This window comes from Perca flavescens, chromosome 1 (genome assembly GCF_004354835.1).
Source record: "Perca flavescens isolate YP-PL-M2 chromosome 1, PFLA_1.0, whole genome shotgun sequence".
Taxonomy (NCBI): domain Eukaryota; kingdom Metazoa; phylum Chordata; class Actinopteri; order Perciformes; family Percidae; genus Perca; species Perca flavescens.
The window spans coordinates 13,469,022-13,490,614 of NC_041331.1; the positions used below are offsets into that span (position 1 = coordinate 13,469,022).

Consider the following 21,593-nt stretch of genomic DNA (forward strand, 5'->3'; position numbering starts at 1 on the left):
TCACAAATTCTAAATTAATTATAAAAAAATAACTTATTCAACTGTGGCCTCTCTATTTAATGAGATATACTTTGCCGGAGCCGAATCATACATGATTGAAAGGGGAGTTGAGCATATGAAGGGCGCAAAAAGGACTTCAAGTATTTTACGCTTGGTTGAGATGAATATTGCACTTCATTTAAATTTGAGTTTTAGCCTGCCTTTTTTAAATGAGGATGAAACCTGCTGGGAATTCTGCCAACTGTTAGACCCTCAACCATACATTTTTAGGTTGTTATGACAACACTGCTTGTGTTTTGAGGCAGGGACATTTTTACCAACTCTCTTGCCTCTCAGACTTGGTATATTTACACTGAATACATTTTCACTTTTGAGGTGGCAGTAGCTCACTCCGTAGGGGGTGGGGAACGGGAGGGTCGCCGGTTAGGGCTGGGTCGATATGCTTTTGTCCCGATTCAATTCTTTCACAATACATGTGTGCTGATTTGATTTGTTTTGCGATTTTCATTTATTGCGGTTGTAGAAGTATTACGATTCGATAGTGTTGAGTATTGCGATTTGCTTTTCCTTCTTTAACAAAAACAAAAAAAGTTGAATAATGCACTTTTAGAGACAATACATCATGAGACATTTCTAAAAAGTAATTGTTTTCTAAAAAGAATGCACATCACATAGTGATTTGTAAAGAAGTACATAGCATATATTTTCAGCTTTTTCTACTTTCTCATGCTTTCTGGCAAAGACAGTCATTTCAAATGATTGAAGTTGTTAGTTGCACTTAAACTGGCTGTAGAGTTACGTTTTTACTTTGGCCTTGAGTGGTTTTATCAAAAAATGACACCGTGGTGCACATTGTTGGGTCACTCAAATTAATGGACTGAAAGCAGGAACAGAGAGACTGTGCCAACTTTCAAGGACATTGTTACATGAAAGGGTTGCTCCAAGTGCTAAACCCAATATGAATGAAAGCCTGACTCTACAGTTCTTTTCTGCTTTTAGCCTTCTTTTAGCTCATTAATGTGTTCCTCCATCCCACACATGGACTGTGTAATTGAGCATTGCTGCTCTAATTAACCCTGAAATACAAAACTGTAGGCAGCATATCCGACAAGCAGACTGTGCATACCTGTCCAGCAAGAAATTGCAAAAATCTAAAGAAGCACTCTGTAAACAATGCTGAGCATCTAGAAGGACCCAGATATTCCTCTCAATGGATTCAGGATTTAACAGTTGGCCATAAACGCAACTCCAAAGCGATAGTTGTGTTGCCTGCACACCAACATACAGTAATTTGCTTTGGAGTATTTGTTCTTTGGTCACACATTTCTTGTTAAGTATTAGGGTCAGTTCATGAGGATGAAACCTAAAGCCCAGTTAAGACTAAAGATTCGCGGCGAGACAAAACCGTTTTAGAGCGTCGCAGGGAGAAGTTGCAGCAGTCTGCACTGGCCCGTCTCAGCTCAACTCAAGCCGGCTGATAGTGGCGCCTGCAACTCAGCTTGTCAAGTCGCAGAGGCCGGTTTCAGAACGTGAGGGACATCACCTGTTTTGACAGCCAATAGAGAAGTCAGCTTGTAAAGTCAGCTACAAACTATAGAAATAAAATGATCAATAATGCATTTTGTTTTTGTTACGAACTGTCAACCGCTGCTTTGCATGGCTGAACGGTGCAAGAAGATGGCTCGGGTCTGTGTTGCTTGGCTGTGTTCTGATGCTTGCACGGCTTCTTATACTGAATGGGGATACTGTTGATGTGTAACTGTGCTAATGTCTTGCTGCTTCCTGTAGCGCTGCATGGCTAACTGAGAAAGCTTATTTGTTGCACTAGCTGTCTGTACGCTGTACGTTGGCTACTTTGGGTATAGTTTACCCTGTACTAATGTCTTGCTGTTTCCTGTTGCTCTGGTCTAACATCATCTGGCCAAAGGACTACAGTTGAAAATTATTGTGTGTTGTCCTTTAATAAATAAAGAATAAGAATAAGAAGTGGCATAAATGGCAGAGTTTTAGACCGTCTCGACGACCGCCTGTGAGCACAGGGGTCGAGCGAGCTAGTGTGTGACTGAAGAGAGTGAGCTGCAAAGAAAGCAGTGAATCAAGAGAAATAAAACGTTTACGCCGATTCACTACTAGAAATGCAATTGTAGCAAGCATCTCACTATCCCCACCGTTATCCACATTCGCGTTTAGACGATAGACAAATGATATATCCAGCTACAAAAAAGCCTGAAAGTTGGAAATAGACAGAAGTACAAAGAGTTGTTGCTATGGAGATGATACACCGTCTCGTCGCATTTGGCAGGTTTCCGAACATTGCAGACCGGCTCATTGCAAGTTTCAACTTGTCTCGTCGTGAATCTTTGGTCTGAACTGGGCTTAACGATTTTGGGGATCCCCTCACTTTTGCACCACTATGAGATGATGTTTTAGTTTTTTTGTGTGCAATGTCTCTTGGACGAATTGCCATGGACTAATTACTATTTACTTTGGTGATCCCCTGACTTGTTTTCCTAGTGCTAATTAGCAAATGTGAACATGCTAAACTAACTGCGGGATAACATTAAAATCTAAACTACATGGTAAACATAACTGCTGAACGTTATGTTTAGCAGTAGGGCTGCACGATATGAGAAAAAAGTCAAATTGCGATTATTTTGACTGATATTGCTATGTGAGTCACGATGTTGGAGGGAATGATCAATTTTTCGGATCATCATTCTCATTTTCATTGAAAACACAAATAAAAATGTACTATAGTCATGTAGTGTGATTTTTGCAAGAATCTGTACCAAACAAAGATGTTTTCTGTAGTCTGTAGGATGGGATTTGTAGGCCCAGGACGTCTCTGCAGCCCCACAATGCTTTCTTCAGAATGGTTAGACACATATTTTGCCTTTAACTAATATTGCGGCCCCCTCTGCGATAGGGATATTGCACTAGTCCATATTGCGATTTTGATAAAATTGCGAGTAATTGTGCAGCCCCTAGTTAGCGGTCTGATTGTGAGCACGTTATCACACAAACACAAAGTGTTTGCATCAAGTTAAAAGCACCTCTGTGCCAAAGTGCAGCCTCACAAAGCCCACTAGTGTTGCTGTGGACACTTTCAGCATCGGCTCAGCTCGTTTGGACCCTCGACTGATATGGTACCACAGAAAGTCCCAAGTACTGTCCGCAACGTTTGCTAAATGGGAAAACCAAAAAAGGAACGGTTCCAAGCGAGGCCAGCCATGCCATACTGCACCATGCAGTTGAAATGAGCCATTAGTCTTGTTTGACACTAGCTGTTTCCCAATGGTGTGTTCTGATGCAGAACTTAAATTTAATCTGTTTTTGGTTTCTTTAAATGTGCTGTGATTTGCACTGCACTGCAAACATAAACAAACTGAACAGTATGATCTTCATTACTGCTTTTCAAGGACTCCAGGATTCCTGCTCGAATATATGCTGTAGCCTGTTTTCACATCTCATTACATCTTCATGTGAAGTGCAACACCTCCATTTATAGTTTGGGCTGTTGTTTGTACCTGCTGCAATCTGTTACCGAAGCTTCTTCAGCACATTTTTTTCTTTTTTTTTTGTCTTGTCTTCTTCAATGCTCTATGGCGCTCTCCATCACATTGTTCAAATTGTAATATTCAATTTGTATTCTTCTTTAACCTGAGGGACCTTTTTACTAGGTATTCACAAGACTCTTTGGTACATTCAATACAAATACAATTCTAGTATTAGGTCTTGAAAACACAAACCTCTTATTTTGATGTTTTATGAAAGGGATTTATGGAATCAAAAAAGCTAGACCTGTTTCACTCCATTTGTGTTGTGTTTGGACTGCTGTATTTTCCATTAATACAGTATCATTCTTGAAATAATGGTTTCTAGTGGGCAAAATGTCACTGTAGCCTTCATTTCATTCTGTAGTATCAAAATTGCTGAGATTGTTTTTAAACAACCTTATGTTAAATAACTCCAGACGATTAAATTGAAAGTGATTTATCTTCCCTCAACCATCAAAAATACAGTCTCATCACATTTGTAAATTGTAGAAAAGTTCTCTTTGCAATTAATCATTTCTTTTCAGTCACAAAAAAAAAGGTGCAGTAACAAACATGGCACATCACCACATATAAACAACATTTCGGCTCCCAGTCTCCACAGCATCCTTCCTGTCACTTCCCAGAAATACTGTGCGAAATACATTTTTTTAAAGGGAAACCCTGTGTGTGCCTGCAGATCACATCGGGCTCTGTGCGCCTGGTGCTCCAGGAGAGCAAGGCATTAGTGAGTGAATGGAAGGAGCCACAGGGCAGGAACATCAGCGTGGCTGCCTGTAACCACACTCAGGTGGTGCTCGCCGTGGGCCGAGCCCTCTACTACCTGCAGATCCTGGCTGGAGAGCTCAAACAGATCAGGTAGGACATGGATACAGACACCAGGGATACACCCTTTTTCAGTTTACTGATATTCAGGCGGTATTTGACATGCACCTTACCTCCTCTACTACAAACACAGCTGATCACGACCATGCTATAAGCACTCTGAATCATACCCAGAGCTTCTTCTTTGTAATATCTGCACTACATTATATATACATCTACTGCATATTACTGCATTCCTGAATGTCTGGAGATCTCCTGGTATGACATTACAAAAATATCAACATCTACCACCTGCTTCAAAGGAATCGTTTGACATTTTGGGAAATGCACTGATTCACTTTCTTGGTGAGAGTTAGATAAGAAGATTGAGACCAGCAGCCGGTAAGCGTCTACTCACATACCCTACATATTTAGCATACAGACACAAGAGTGGTATCGGCCGTCTTATCTAAGTCTCGACAGGAAAGTGAATAAGCCTATTCCCCAAAATGTCAAACAATTCATATGAACCTCGTCATGTTTGTCTGTGGGTTTGATGCTGAGACGCCTACAAACTGGGTCAGCTTGCAAATTCAGAAAAGCTTAAGAATAATAATTTAAAAAAAATCCTTCAGTTATACCCTGGCTGTGATCTTAATAAAGTTGCCCTTTAGCGTGCCAGTAACTTAATTTTTAGGTAACAAAATCGACTGCAGAGGCTCTTCATCAATCCAAGATTTAGTACTCCAACTTACTATTATTAACAAATTAGTCAAACTAATAGAGTTGCAGGTTAAATTAATAGTTAATATGATACAACAGAAGGGAATCTCGCAGATATAGATATAGAGATAGATATAGAGATAGATATACATACATACATACACACACACACACACACACAGATAGAGATATATATATATATATATATATATATATATATATATATATTTCTGAGCTGCTGTTTGGAAGTTGAATTAATCATACATTAATTTGCTATTTTCCCAGTGATTTACCAACCTTGTCTCTGACTCACAGTTACTTGTTATTATTTTCCTGCACTATCTTACCATAATCTTTATTTATTCTTTTCTGATCTGCGGAAATGTTTGTGATGAGGGATTTGCATCTCATTTTAAAGTCTGAAGTGAATGGTGCAGTAGAACTGTAGGGTCTTCCATTTTATCATATTATAGCCAAATAGACAAGTGAAATGTGAGTGTTTTGTCCTCCTCGACTTGGATATTTGAATTTGGAACATGCTCATTGGATTTTGGGTTTAGCACTCCACTGAGAATCCCTTTTGTTGAGGTGCAACTTTTCCAATACATTTTATAATATTCTTTCACATTGCTGCTGTGGTTTACCCTGGTGGCCGACTTTGTGCCACTACTGCAATAAAACTGCTTTGAGTCACTATTTTACAGTAGTTTAAAAATAGTAGAGGATACATTTTTTTTCAGAGAAAGACACATAGCTTGTAAAAAATGGCCACCAGGCCCGCTTGAAGCACAAAGTGTTTGTTTGTAGCCCTGAGAGTGTTCTAACAGAAGGAACCGTGAAAGAGAGTGAAGTGTCTCACCAGAGCTGTGAAATAATGTTTGGCCTACATCAATAATCTGCTGGTTTGCTTTGTGAGTCGCAAAAAGATCTGTAAATAGTCATAGCTGGATGAAAGGCTTTTACATGGCTGAAATGCTCTTCTGTAATGCAATCAAAGCATAAGTACTCAGCACACCGAACCACGATTATCCTTACATTTTATATCCATTATTGAGTAGGCAGGTTTTATTACAACCGAGGAGTTGGGGGCATTTTTTAAAATTCAATTCATGCTCCTTTTTATTATTCATTTTACCTCTTTTTTTTATCATATTAAGCATATGGGCAGTATGGATAAAATCCTTTATTACAGTATATGTAATGTAATACATTTTATATTGCAATATTGATGTATTTTATGATATTGTAAATGTTGTGGATAAAATAACCTGGCAGAAATGTCTGTTTTTTCTTAATCTAGTGACTGAAATACCTGACAAATCAAGACACTTTGTCATATTGATGTAAAAATCCAATATTGCCATAAATTATTCCTAGTCCATCATTTGCAACATTGCACACAATGACCTTATACAACCAGATACAGTATGTTAGCCTATGTGATAGCTTTATAAGGATAACTACCAAAATATGTGACATTATACAAATTTATACCATCTCACAGTATGTATTGTGATATTGCCGCGCTACTCTAAAATACTGTATATTGAGTGATAATCAGATAAATTCAGAATAATCAGTATTCTTATTGATTTTGGAAATGTAATTCATAACCCAAAGAAGCATAGGGACTCACAAACTAAATTTGAAATGTCGAGGTGTTAGGTGCATTGTAATAGCGTCATTGTGAACAGAATGGCAAATTGCAAAGTTTTTGCTAATTTTGTGCTGCTTTGACGAGTTAAGACAAATAGCCAGAGTATTAAAGATACGATTGCGCTGATCAATTTCCCTGAATAACACTGACCTATTGAATGCAACCGTTTGTCCAGAAATTGTTCCTAAGACCTGATATTTCTGCACACAACAGAGCTTAAACAAGAGAGAGCAAAAATCGGAGGGGCTGTTAATGACCAAAAAGTCCAGCTGTCAACTAATTTGAGACAACAATCTTGTTGCCTGTCACATTGTATGAGATCCCACCACAGCTTTATAGGAAAATAATGGTTACCTGGCAACTTAAAACAGCGTGAACTCACAGATGACAATTTGCATTTTACAGGAGAAAAACAAATCTGTTTGAGCGTATGCTTTTTGTCACAAACCCATTAATGCCATTAGTCATTGTGTTCCGCTGCGTGGCCAATTTTGTCAAGCACAGTCCCCGCTCACACAATGTGGAGGGCAGCTTGCTACTGTTTATCTTACAAACTTTACACCTTCCGTAGTACCACGGAGATGGAGCACGAGGTGGCCTGCCTGGACATCACACCTCTGGGGGAGGGTGGCGGTGAGTCACCGCTCTGCGCTGTGGGACTCTGGACTGACATCTCAGCCCGTGTGCTCAAACTGCCCTGCTTTACAGCCCTGCACAAGGAAATGCTCGGCGGAGGTAAGAGAAAAAAGGGGCAGGGTGCAACTGACAGAAGAGAAGATAAGCTGTCACTGACTTGTGGAGAGAGACAGACAGACAGACAGACAGACAGACAGACAGACACACACACACACACACACACACACACACACACACACACACACACATACATAATGTCAAGTCAAGTGGAGTTTATTTTTATTTTTTTCAAACCCAGTAGCACATAACATTGCTATTTTATGTGCTCAGTGGGCACATAATGCGCTCAATGGATTTCACAGATACACAAAAGCTAACTTGAATTAAAGGTGCTCTAAGCGATGTTGGGTGACGGCACTTCTCGTTGACGTTCAAAGTATTTTCAAACAAAACGGAGGCTAGCTCTGTCCCTCCCTCCTCCTCATCCCGTCCCCTCCCCCTCCCTTCCGTGCTTCCGCGCACTAACCCCCAAATCCTTCTTGTCGGATATTGGCTGGAACACCCCAAATCCTTCTTGTCGGATATTGGCCGGAACACTGGAAGACTGTTTGTTATATTTGGTGGTGCAGGTTGGCACAGTTTGTTTTTGTTGCCTTTTTTGGAGCCTGGGCTGTCTACAGAGACTGTGTTTTATTACAGTGTGTTCAGGGGACAGGCAGCTAGCAGATAGTGAGGAGATGTTTGCTCTATGTGACAAAAAATGTTGTAGCCTAAAAAACGCGTGACATCGCTTATTTAAAAAAAAAAAAAAAAAAAAAAAAAAAAAAAAGCTTGAAGAATTTACCAAAAAAACATTTTATTTTGGGTATGTCCTTATCAATCAATGTATTATTTGTAACGTGAAATCATATAAAAATTAAATATTAATTTTGGGTAATCAAGCCCTCACACCCTGGGCTGGACATAAATTAAACAAATACATGTTAAAGAGAACAGGTTAAGAAATTGTTATTAACACTGTTGAAAGTAGTAAATACAAATAAATTGGTAATTAAATAAGTAAAAAAAAAAAAAAAATGAATTCCACCTATCCGTGAACCATTTGAGGTAGAAGCAGTTGCATTGAAGGGGGACATTTAAATGGAGATGACTGAAGGTGGGGAAAAGGTAATTACTAATAGTGAACAGATGGTGGTTACAGGTAGTAGAAATACAAAATGGGATAATAATACAGAAGTGGGATTGGTTTACTACAAATGAAGTAAATCCTGGAGTGGACGAGAAGTTCGATGACTTTTCCACGTCTGTGCGGTAAATGTGAAACTAGAGCCAGCTGCCTGTTAGCTTAGCTTAGCTTATCTTAGCATAAATACTGGAAATGGGGGGAATGCATGGCGCTGTTAAAGGGTTAATAATGTCAACTACCAACACCTCCAAAGCTCATGTATATTATATCTTGTTTGTTGTTTGGACCAGTTAATTCCTGGAGTTCCCCCCGGCCAAGAAATAGTCCTGACATAACCCCCTGTAAAACAGTGACTTGTTGTTGAGACATCTGACTTGTTTGTGCCGCTTAAGCAAACAACATGTAACTTGTTATGAGTGAGGTTTAGAGGTGACGTTAAGCAGATTTTGGGAAATGAGATAGACTCTTTCAGCATTTGTGAGAGAAGTAAAGTACGAATTAAACATAAAAATATAAGGAATTGTGCTTAAATGTAATTTTCCCATTACAGCATTTAAGCTGTTTTTACATGAATTATATTTACATTGTTGTTTTTTTGTGTTTTCTATGTATTTTTAAAGGGGTGATAGAATACAAAACCGAGTTTACCTTGTCATAGTTGAATAACGACAGTTTGGTGGGTAAAGTCCCATTTACACCTCTTTCCTCTGCAAATCTCACAACTTGAAACTGCATCTCAAAACGGGCAAATCCCAACGAAGCTAATAGTTGACGTCAACTCGGTGACTGTGCCTTATTTAGCTCTGGTCTCTACCTTTGTCACGCCCAACATTTACATAGATACAGACCCACTGTTCTGAGAGCAGCTGGTGTTCTAAATGTAGCTCGCGCAGATCCGACACACTAGTTTAGCTGCGAGCTGTGCATTTCCACGGGAATTACAAAGAAGAAAGTTTGGAAGTTTTTCAAGGATATTGAAAATGAACCACGGTCGTAAATGCAGCGTTCCAGGCTGTACAGGGAATGCCGACACTTTTCACCTTTCATCGCGGGCTGCGGGTCCTGGTGCTCCAGGTAAGCACTAATTGTTGTTTCAGTTACCTCAAAAAAAGATGAGTGTGCGCTGGGTACAGAGCGCCATGAGCTGCCAGTCGTGGAGCTCCGTCAGGTAAGTGTAGTTGGTGGTCTAGTTACCAGGTAACTGAGTGTGGCAGGCATGTTCCCTGATATACACTTAACCAGTAGCGGAGTGGCGAGTGGGAGAGTCTGGACTTTTCCCGGTGGGCCGGTAGTGTTTCGAGGCGGCGAAGCCGGTCAAACTGTGCAGCCTCTGCTCAACCCGTACGGACGGCCGCAGCAGCGGGCATCATTAGACACACACTGTCTGTTAACGTTACCGATAGACTTCCAAAACGGGCAGCGGGCGCGGGCTTCCCGGCTGCGAGGCAGCTGCACGTTTTGGAAGTCAAAGACCGGGCTGTGTCTGTCTGTCTGTCTGTGTCTGTCTGTGTCTGTCTGTGTCTGTCTGTGTCTGTCTGTGTCTGTCTGTGTCTGTCTGTGTCTTTGAAATGATCGGTAATGCTAACAGACTGTGTGTGTGTGTGTGTGTGTGTGTGTGTGTGTGTGTGTGTGTGTGTGTGTGTGTGTGTGTGTGTGTGTGTGTGTGTGTGTGTGTGTGTGTGTGTGTGTGTGTGTGTGTGTGTGTGTGTGTGTGTGTGTGTGAGTCTAATGATGGAAAGCCGAAAAGGGAAACGTGGCGCTAAGAAAGTCAGGGATGGTGTTGCTGGGCTGTGTGTTGTTCAGCCCCCCCATGTGTCTGTGCTCTGGAGCTTTGCTCGTTGTAAACCACCCAGTCAGCACGCAGCTCATCTAAATATTGATGAGCATATCGTATAAGGCAGAAAACCTCTCCTTTCAATCAAGGGCAATTTCAAAGGTTTCATTAGGGAGCATAGAACAGCACCCGGGCCGTTTTCAGCCCAACCAATGTTACATACCCTATTTGGAGACCTTAAAGGTCCCATGACATGGTGCTCTTTGGATGCTTTTATATAGACCTTAGTGGTCCCCTAATACTGTATCTGAAGTCTCTTTCCCGAAATTCAGCCTTGGTGCAGAATTACAACCACTAGAGCCAGTCCCACAATTAGCTTTCCTTAGGATGTGCCATTTCTGTGTCTGTAGATATTGAGGAGGAGAGAGGGGGGGCAAGGTGGAGGGTGGGGGTGTGGCCTTGACCAACTGCCACTTTGCTGGTTTGAAAGCCATGATGTCTCTCTCTCTCATGGGTGGGCCAAATTCTCTGGTTGGGCAAAGCCGAGAAAGGGGAGGTAACCTTGCTCCTTATGACCTCATAAGGAGCAAGATTCCAGATCGGCCCATCTGAGCTGATACATTGATTCATAAAGTGAAATTTTCATGCCATGGGACCTTTAAGGAACCGTGTGAAATACCCTATATAATCATTCTATCACCCCTTTAAATTAAACCCAGCCCTATGTTTGTGTTTTAACATTTTGGCCGGCTTACTTAAAATAGTTGCTGTACATTACCATGGAAACGTGCAACCTCTGAAGTAGCCACATTGTGCCGACTATTTCTTTTTAACATTGCTGCTTTGTGAGTCATCCAACAAGCATGTAAGCACAGCCAATGCTGTTTTGATGTAATTGGCCTACAGTCAAAGAAAACTGATGTTTGGTAAACGGAAAAGACAGAAGACTTTAGATTTACCCTGCAGCATTCAAAAGTTATTTTTTTTTCTCAAAAGTAACCAGCCAGTCTGGCGGATAAACCTATATTGATTTTTCTGATGACATTTTTGCAGACATATATCACTTTGGTGTTCATCCATGAAATTGTGAAATCATTTGTCTGTGTGTGTCCTCAGAGATCATCCCTCGCTCCATCCTAATGACCACCTTCGAAGGCAGCTACTACCTGCTGTGTGCGCTGGGAGACGGAGCGCTCTTCTACTTTGGTCTGGACCTGCAGACTGGTAGGTCTTTCACACCAAACTACAAATCACTACAGCTGTTAGAGGATAGCTTCTCAGACTGACCAGAGCCTCCAGGCAGGACCACAGGCAGCTGTCTGAAAACATTTTTAGAATATTATTTCATAGAGAATTGCATAACTGCCAAGCCAGCGCTCTATTTGTGTGTAATGATGGAGAAACTTGTGAGCCAACATTGGCTTATTCACACCTCCAGCTGTTAGGGAGCATTATTCTCATTCATGTGGAATGGTGATTGTAGCCCCCGTGGCGAATTTAAAGCCAGTGTTCACTCTCTTTTAGCTCTGTTTTTGGTCTTGTATTGCTGGTCAAGATGGAAGCAGCAGAGGCTGATGTCCTGACTTTTAGTCACTGGGTCAAGCTCCAAAAAATGCACGATCCTACACTTTCTATGATAAAGCTTAAAAGTGCCTTTTGTTTGACTCCACTCCTCCCGTTTGTGTTGCGGTCTCGCTGTTAAAAATGTTTAGTCTCCAAGCGTGAGACTGGGTCACTGAAATGACATCACCTGGTCAAGACACACAAGGGATTACATTTCAAGTAATACAAAAAAAGTAAATCAAGAGCCACAGAAAACTAGAGATGCACTGATAGACCGGCCGGTGACCGTAATTGGCCGATTTTCACGTACTCGGTCATGACCGGCGCATGACTCGCACATGTAGGGAACCTCGTGAATTAACCTGCAACATGTCAGCTGTTTGGAAATTCTTCAGCGTGTGTGCAGAAGGTAACAAGTTTGCAATATGCAACACCTGCTAGGAAAAAGTAGGGCTTGGAGGGACGACACCAAAAACCAAAATCTAATTTTTTTTAGTTGGATATTGGATGTGAAAAGAAGGAAATGGTTCTAACATTGCACTTTAGATGTGTGTGAATTTCCCACACCAGGAGTAATTTATATAGTTCTATTTTTCAAGTGATCCGTTACCTGTTCAAAAAATGTTCTATGTAAAATGTTCTATTAAAGAAAAGATAGAAAATAAATATTTGCGTGTGCTGTAAAGTGGTTAGAAAAAATGAAATCGGAATCGGCTGGCCTTACTCAATGAAAATTGGAATCAGCCTAGAAAGTTGTAATCAGTGCATCTCTACAGAAAACAATGCTAGGATTTTTACAGGTGTTGTGCTCCCTGTGTGGAGCCCTTTAATCACTGCACTGTTGAAGCCTGTCTGCCTGCCTAACTACAGCTGACTTTAAGGTCTCTCTCTTTTGACCTTTGAATAGATGCATGGATGGGGAAAAATCTTGTTTATTCAACCTTTTTATGAGGCTGTATGTTCCAACAATCTGTGGATTTTAAAGCTATTTTTATTCTAGTACTTATATAATTGAATTAAATCCACAAATCAATTATAAAAATAGTATCCAAATAATTATACGTTAAGTGACCAGTGCCATGGCAGTGAAGGAAACCCCTGAACAAACTGCAAACAGTGTTGAGAAACCTTGATGTTATTATCATGAACACAGGAATATGAGTATAATCAGTTTATTCTATGTTCCCTAATCAATCTCGTTCTGAATTTGATTAACCAGAATACTAGTGTGCATATAAATGTCCTCATTAATTTGGCTTTAATCAGCTCATAGTCATAACATATGTACTGTACGGTGTTCAGAAAGGACAAAATACAAGTGTATCGAAAGCTAAAGCCTATGCAAACTACGCACACTGCTACTAGGACTATTAGTTGTTCACAAATTAAAGGAAAAACCTGAATAAATGAGTGGAGAAACAAAGAAGGCCCATGCTTCCACGCAGGGCTCAAGGCCTCACTGAATTGTTTTATGAGCATGAAAAAATGGAGATGGATATCCTGCACACAAGGACGAACTATATTGGCTCAAGGCGCTTGGCAAGTGAGTCCAAACAGCGATCGGTACACCGACCTTTCAAACTGGACTTAGACTTGTGTTCCCATCCTTCCTTCCCTCCCCCAGGCGCCCTGAGCGAGCGTAAGAAGGTCACGCTCGGCACTCAGCCCACCGTGCTGAGGACCTTCAGGTCCCTGTCCACTTCAAACGTCTTCGCCTGCTCCGACCGACCCACTGTCATCTACTCGTCCAACCACAAGCTGGTCTTCTCCAACGTCAACCTCAAGGAGGTCAACTATATGTGCCCACTCAACTCGGAGGGTTATCCCGACAGGTCAGCAGCAGAACCTTTTACTAATCGGGTTTTTTTAACAGTCAGCAGCTTCACTGGAAACTGTTGTTGCCTTTTCTTCCTCTGTGCTTTTTGCAGAGTTCATAAACTCCACTTTCTCTTGTTTTGATCGTTGAGCAGTCAGAAAGTTGGCTCCAATGTGTTCTCTGCAGTGGTGGAAGTATTCAGATCCTTAAACCTACATTGTGTAATGTTTTGAGTTGATTCTTAGCAAATAAAAACCTTTTTGTTCTTTCACAAATATGTGCTCATTCATGTGTAATTACTTCCACCAACTAATCAAAGTATTCTTGTAAGCGTAGAACCTGCCACTCCAAATCATTCAGAATACATTCGAGCGAGTCGCTCGAATGACGGCAGCCATGTAGCGCCTCCATCTTTAAAATACATTAACCAAAGAGGGATGTGCCTCCGCCTTTCGCTCTCTTACACTCAGTGGCACCGTGACGAATGCCAGGGGGAGATTACTCGCCAGGGAAGCGAAAAAGAGAATTAAAACGCCAACGCGACAGGCAAAGCAACAAGACCAATGTTAATATTGGAGTGGCTAGAACAGCTGCGTGTAAACAATGGAGATACTAAGAGATCATTTCGGGTTCGGCTACCGTAGGAGGAAGGGCTACAAAGTAATATTCAGTTGGTTGTCATATACAATTTCACCGCTAGATGGGAAAAATCCTTACACAATGTAGCTTTAAGTAAAAGTACTAATACCACACTGTAAAAATACTCTGTTACAAGTAAAAGTCCTGCATTGAAAATGTTACTTAAGAGTATTTTAAGTATCATCAGGAAAATGTTCAAGTATTAAAAGTAAAAGTACTCAATGCAGAAATATCCTCACATTTGAGAACTGGAAACGATCAAAACCGTTCTGTATATCAACAAGTGTTTAATGGTCTAATCATTTCAGCTGGACTTGTAGGCCGTTTATATTGTTGGGTAGCTTAATTCATAATAAAACATAGTGTTTTATAAACTACATGTGTTTTGTGTGCAAAAATCTTAATTTATAAAGTAACTTAGGCTGTCAGATTAATGTAGTGGAGTAAAAAGTACAATATTTCCCTCTGAAATGTGCTGGAGTAGAAGTAGTAAGTGGCATGAAAAGAAAAGACTCAAGTCGGGTACCTCAGATGTGTACTTAAGTACAGTATTTGAGTAAATGTACTCAGTTACAATCCACCACTGGTTCTCTGTTGACTACAGAAATGCATCCAGTCAAACTTGGTTTTGATTTGCAGGAAGTGGGTGTATTTCTTCTTGTCTCCCCTTTTACTGATGCTGCACCTTGTTATTGTTTACAGTCTGGCTCTGGCCAACAACAGCACTCTGACCATCGGCACCATCGACGAGATTCAGAAACTCCACATTCGCACCGTTCCCCTCTACGAGTCTCCCAGGTCAGTCCTCAAATGGAACATTTCAGATCCGTCATCTTTACAAATATGCTGCGTGTTCCTAATGTTTGCACCGACGGTGCCCCCGTTTGCTCTAATTCAAGCTACAGTCTCCTGTTGGGTTTTGTTATACAGCTGCAGAATACGTTTTTGTTCTCTCTTTTTGTGCTCAAACATTTAAATAACAACTATGACTCAAGGTTGTTAAATCAATTATTAAACGGTTGACTGTTGTTATCCAGTCAGAAAGCAGTCTCCCAGGCCACCTATTTTTGTTTAGCTTACCCTTGTTTGCTCTTTTCGTGTTTACCAGCGAGCGTCTCCTCTTTGCTCTGTCTCACTGTCCTTGTCTCTCTCTCCCTCTCTCCCTCTCCCTGTGTTAATCCCCCGCCAGGCGGATCTGTTACCAAGAGGTTTCCCAGTGTTTCGGGGTTCTATCCAGCAGGGTGGAGATTCAGGATGTGAGCGGCACCACATCTGCTGTGCGCCCCAGTGCCAGCACTCAGGTACTGTGGCTCTATGTGATGTTCGGCTAATAAACACCCAAGGGCTGTTTGTTTTGCACTCTTACCTAACCAGGTGTGCAGACTAAGAACATTATTTATAACGTTCTAAGTTAGTCACTTAGCGGGTCTACCCGAGCTCGATTTTCGAAACCAGGATTTAAATCGTAATGCTGTTGCGTTCTGGTTTGATAATTTACCTTTTACAGTCTAAGAATTGTAATCGTAGCATAACTCAAGCTGTTACCAGCAGGTTTTTCTCTCCAGTTTTTTAGTTGATAATTTGCCGCTTTAAAATATTTGTTCTAAAAAATGTCATAATCACAATTCATCAAAATATATTCTCCATTTTTGGTTTCCTCGCCACTGCAAAGACATGTAGTTAGTAAGAATGAAGACAGTAGGCCTTTTTGTAAGTGAACTCACAATGTAGCTGTTTAAGTTACATTAAATATAATTAAATAATTTTGTTGTCAAGGAATACGGACAATGGTGATTCAGCTGGCAAGAAAATAAATAGTAGGGCCAAGATTTAAAAGAGATTTGTACTTGGAGAGCTAATTTTTCAGCCAGATTCCCAGTGACAGCATGTGTAGTGTCCACTCAGCCTGGCTCTATAACTTCCCCACGGGGACAGGTGCAGAATTTTGTGGAAACAAAGCCGAGCCAGCGCCTCTTACACATGGTGACAAGAAACACGTTTACCTGATTTTAAATGCTGCACATCTGGTGCTGCAGATGGTGCCGTCTGGGCTGTTGAGCTCACACAGAAATAGAGATTTGAATTGCTTCATACCCTTTATTAGGTTTCTCTTGTGTCTACATGTCTTTCTGTCCCATCTCATAAATGTACATCCTTCCAGGCTCTCTCCAGCAGCGTGAGCTCCAGCAAGCTCTTCCCCAGCAGCACTTCTCCCCACGAGACCTCCTTTGGTGAAGAAGTGGAGGTTCACAGTCTGCTAGTCGTGGATCAGCACACCTTTGAAGGTGAGACAGCCGGCTGTGCTATACATTTCCATTTGATCTCCCTAAGCTGGTGCTTTCATGTGGAGCTTCTGATGGTAAAACATAGTGCTCAGCTCGGAGAATAACCAGGTCAGTGCAGGAAGCTCTTTCCACAGACTGATCCCCTGACGCTCATTCATCAAGCTGTTATATCAGGGCTTCCACAGGGTCTTAAAAAGTCTAATATTTAAAAATCTAAATTTTAGGCTTAAATTCGCTGACGTATTGTGTTCTAGGTATTAAATAATTTCCTACGTCCATGTAACGCTACTTTTAATGCTCATTGAAATGCTCCTGCAGCGCAGGATAATTATTTTTTTTTTTTTTATGTAGTTCTTTCTTTCACTAGTCAGAATCATAATTTGCTGGATTACGACTCCAAATGAGGCGAGCGTGCAACTATATTGCAGCCAATCAGCTTTTGTGTTATTGGTGCGAGTCTCTTTTGGATTGTACAGCAGACCTAAAACAGATTTTATTCTTTAGCGATACTTGGCTTGGGAACGATGCGTGTACGACGTACTGCTGTGAAGGGTCTCCAGCAAACGACAGCCATCAGTCCAGTCCGTTCTGCCAAGTATCTGAAGGCTCCAGCCTGTAATTGTGTGGCTGTAATTTTGTAATGTTGTGATATATGTCTTAACATTTCATTCATAATGGCCTTAAAAAGGTCTTAAAAAGTCTTACATTTGACTTGGTGAAACCTGCAGAAACCCTGTATATGCTCATATCTGAGCTTAAAATAGGTGCACACTCATTTTACCAATCAATTTATCAGTTTCAACATTGTCGTCATCTTTAATTATATCTTGTCTCCTAAATGAATAGTGTTCTTTTACACTTGGTGTTGAGAAAGGTGCCTCGTGAACTAGGTTTTTGTTATTATTACTATTATTATCAATAGATTTGCTATTATTACTCAATATCCAACACACACACACACACACACACACACACACACACACACACTCTTTATGGAATAACCTGATGGTTCTTTTGCTCCATTCCGTTTTGCAATGCAGATTTCGCTGCGCCAAGCCTTCCCTTTTTAAAAACCCAAGAGTTAACACACCCGCATACATTAGAGTATGTTATATGTTAATGATATGTAAATAAGGGTCTTGTTCAGCACACTGTGTCCACCGCTGACTTCAGTGTATTAATATGTGATCAGATAACTGCTCATTTAGTTGCAAGATTTTCATCAATCTGATGTGGAGGCATTCTCATGCATTGGTGTCGTGTCTTTTAAGTGCACTATAAATGCACATTGAGTTCATTGATGCATTTAACTGCACTGGTCCTCTGTTATTTAAGAAGAAATGTGGGGTTCATATACATAGTGTACTCAGTTATTCAGTTACTGCTACACCACTGAAATCTGCAGTTATTTCTTTTAAGGTTGGTCTCTAATGAGCGCTGCCTGCTCTAGTCACACACCACTTCAATGCCTTGCATTCTGTGGACTCAACATTAGCTGTGTCAAATATGTCTTAATGGATGCATAATTTATCGGCATTTCTTGATGTCATGGGACATGTGATCCATTGCATTTGACTAGGTAGTTAAGCCCCAGGTGTTTGGGATAAGAAAAATGATGATAAAATATGAAAGCTGTCCTCCCTGAAGGTGCATAAAAACTAAGAGGAGAGTGAAGGAGATAAATACTGTAAATACATAATGACTGTGTGCAGATCTATAGAGGATAAATACAGCAACTGAAAACCCCTGTGTCTTTGCACTATGTATGCGGTACATGGATATACAGTTTATTACAATATATGCATAGACTTGGCCATCATTGTGCTTGCTAAGTTAACTGTAAATGTAGCAAATCATGTTAAAAGGATGTGTAACGGGGCAAGAAAAACAAGCAGTCAGACACTCCTACTAGGGGTGGGAAAAATAATCGATCCTTAGATGCATCGCGATTCTCTCTAGAACGATTCGGTTAGGGCTGTCCCAAACGATTATTTTTTTAAACGATTAATCTAGCGATTATTTTTTCGATTAATCTAACAATTAATTTTTCAATTAGCGATTATTTTTTCAATTAGCGATTATTTTCCCATTGCTCAATTATTAACAATTTACACAAAACCAATTTCAATAAGGCTCAAATCTCTCTTTATTCAAATTGTTTAACACTGCACTGTTCAAGTAAAATGAATAAGTAGTGCAACCTGAAGCCAGATGTAGGCCATCAATCCAACCACAAAATAAAGTCACTTTCAGGAGGAATACAAAAATAAAAACTTAAAGTAAACCGACAAGTGCAAAAAGAGTAGTGTATGTCCATCCATGCTCTGCTGGGCCACGCTACATCCTGAAACGCCCTGCAGCGCCCTGATATGACATGAGCTACTACGACTACCATTTGAAGTTACTGTTCCATTATTAATGTGACTATTATTGCCACTGTTCATCACATCCCCAACCGGCACCGTTAGACACCACCTACCAAGAGCCTGGGTCTGTCCGAGGTTTTCCTCCTAATAGGGAGTTTTTCCTCGCCACTGTCGCACTGCTTGCTCTTGGGGGAATTATTCGAATTGTTGGGGCTTTGTAAATTATAGTGTGGTCTAGACCTACTCTATCTGTAAAGTGTCTTGAGATAACTCGTTATGATTTGATACTATAAATTGAATTGAATGGTGTATGAGAGATTAACCTGTATTTGCTTTTTTTAACAGTAGGTCAAATAATGAATAAGCTCTTGTTTAACATTCAAGCTCTTCTCCCTTTAATTTAACTTTAATTATTTGTATCTAAAGGCTGGTTAAGCACTGTAGGGAGGAGAAGTTGGACAGTTTTTTTTTTGTCTCGTTCCAGTGATTGGTACATCTGGGTGATGGCGTCAGATATGGGTTAGCATGTTAGATGTATTTCCACTCACATACCCAAATAACTGCCGACACACAGCCCTCGTCTTATCCACCACACTCTCGCCTGTAGACTACTACTGGAACTGACCCGAAGACGAGGCGGGGACGTCACCAGGCGGGAGGGCATGACACGGGACCTGACATGTAGGCGGAGAGCTTGGCTAGCTTCAGAGCTAAGGCAGGGCTACAGATTAAGTGTCCCTAGAACCCGCGTATCTAACAGTAGTTCTGCATTACATTAGTTCCGCATTACATTAATTAATTTGCACGCAAGTTTGATTTATTGAATTTAGTGACGCGTCGACGCAAATTATTGCAATCGTGTCGTCCCAGCCCTAGATTTGATTCTCGGTCCAGATAAGTTAATAATCGGGAAAAAAAGTAAAGTACAAATCAGAAAACAGTGTGACTGAAAGAGGATGAGATAATGGACAATAACTTAGAGTTTAGGCAAGAGTGCAGAACAAACACACAAAAATGGCCAAAAGGAAAAAACTTTTTTGTATGTATATATATATATATATATATACACACATGATCTAAGATATTCATAAAATAATTAGGTAAAACACATATCTACTTTATCACATTACATCCGACCACCTCATGTTTCATGTTCTAAGAAGCCAATTCTCCACCTTTAAACATGACCGAGCCTCTGACATGGAAGATTACTGTGAGAGAAGGGGACTTTCACAAGCATGTTTTAAGGCTTAAGCATGGAATGAGTACAAAACAAAAACTTCAATAGACAAAACATTTCATTAAAAATTGTGTGTGACAAATATATGTCACGGAGGAAAGCTTTTTTGCACACCTCTTTTGTCGGGCAGGTGCGTAGGATATGATCAAAAGTAGCAGATCAGAAGCTTAGAAAAAGTCCTGCACACTGACCATTACGCAAGCAATAATTTATTTAGAAAAATACAACGTTTCGGTCTTAGACCTTTATCTGGTAAATTCACACATTCACCTCAAACATAGCCTTAAATAGTTTGGTTGACTGACCAGAACCAATCAGGTCCGGCTCTTGAATGACGTCATTCATTCACTCGGTGACTAATGAGATGACTAATACCTGGAACAATCATTCCCATCCATCAGGTTCTTATGCAATGCAAACGTTGTAGACTCCCCCAGGAATTGGGAAGGACCTTAGATACGACTTGCCTCCCTTAGCAACCGGAGATATTTATATAGTCCGCTCAGCTGATAGAACCCTTCAGTTTAGCTACAAGCCAGAAAGCTAATGTTATGCTAGCAAGATCCAAAGTCAATAACATTGTGTACAGTTGGCAATCAGTAAAAATAATTTGACAGTATGTTGAACAACAAGAAAAGCTAGCTATCCAGCCATGTCATTGTCCCCAAAACAATACAACGACTTTTACGAAGAATTTGATCCGCGATGTGTAACGTTACTGTCGGCTGCAGCGGCGCAGCCTGAAGCAACGACCTGAACAGTGAACGGGATGTGAGATAACGTTATTCTCTGTGAAACAAAGTCAGTCCAGAGGGCCAGTAGAACTTACTTCTTGCAGCCTGTGTGTTTTCGTGCCACCTGTGGTGGCTGAGTTGGAAATAATAAATCCACATTTCCTTTTTGATTTAATGTAGCGCATTCATTTAGAACAGTAAACAGACAGTTTCACCGGAACTCCTTTAGTAGGTGTCCTATATCACTTTTTAATGGACACCCTGCAGCCAATGAGAATCGAGTATTCACCCAGAACATGGTATAAAGGCTTATAATCACTGCATTGTCATTAGCCCAATTTTTTTCTACACTTAATCAGAGAGGGCACAGTCCATTCAAAAGTGCCTTTGTTAAATTACGTTGTAGCAATCCATGACAAATATATGTCAAAATCTAAGCTTTGTCTAGCTGCTTTGTCTAGGATGTGATTAGCAAACTCTGAGTAGCAACTCAGATTTATATGTATGTTTTTATAAAATCACGCATGGAAATGTACATAAAAAAATTGTTGCATCGAAAATCGGTTTAGAATCGTTGGCCTCTGAATTGGAATTGAATCGTGAGGTGCCAAGAGAT

General features: G+C 40.6%; 1 protein-coding gene across 1 annotated transcript in view; it reads left to right on the forward strand.

The window, feature by feature from the left end:
- The window catches only part of ddb1 (damage-specific DNA binding protein 1), a 61,059-nt gene that overhangs the window by 20,859 nt on the left and 18,607 nt on the right, over window positions 1-21,593 (forward strand). Inside the window, exons 13-19 of the mRNA XM_028574512.1 lie at window positions 4,234-4,412; window positions 7,310-7,473; window positions 11,451-11,558; window positions 13,522-13,729; window positions 15,055-15,150; window positions 15,542-15,653; window positions 16,514-16,637. Coding sequence (XP_028430313.1) covers window positions 4,234-4,412; window positions 7,310-7,473; window positions 11,451-11,558; window positions 13,522-13,729; window positions 15,055-15,150; window positions 15,542-15,653; window positions 16,514-16,637 — 991 coding nt within the window. The remainder of the gene's footprint in view (window positions 1-4,233; window positions 4,413-7,309; window positions 7,474-11,450; window positions 11,559-13,521; window positions 13,730-15,054; window positions 15,151-15,541; window positions 15,654-16,513; window positions 16,638-21,593) is intronic.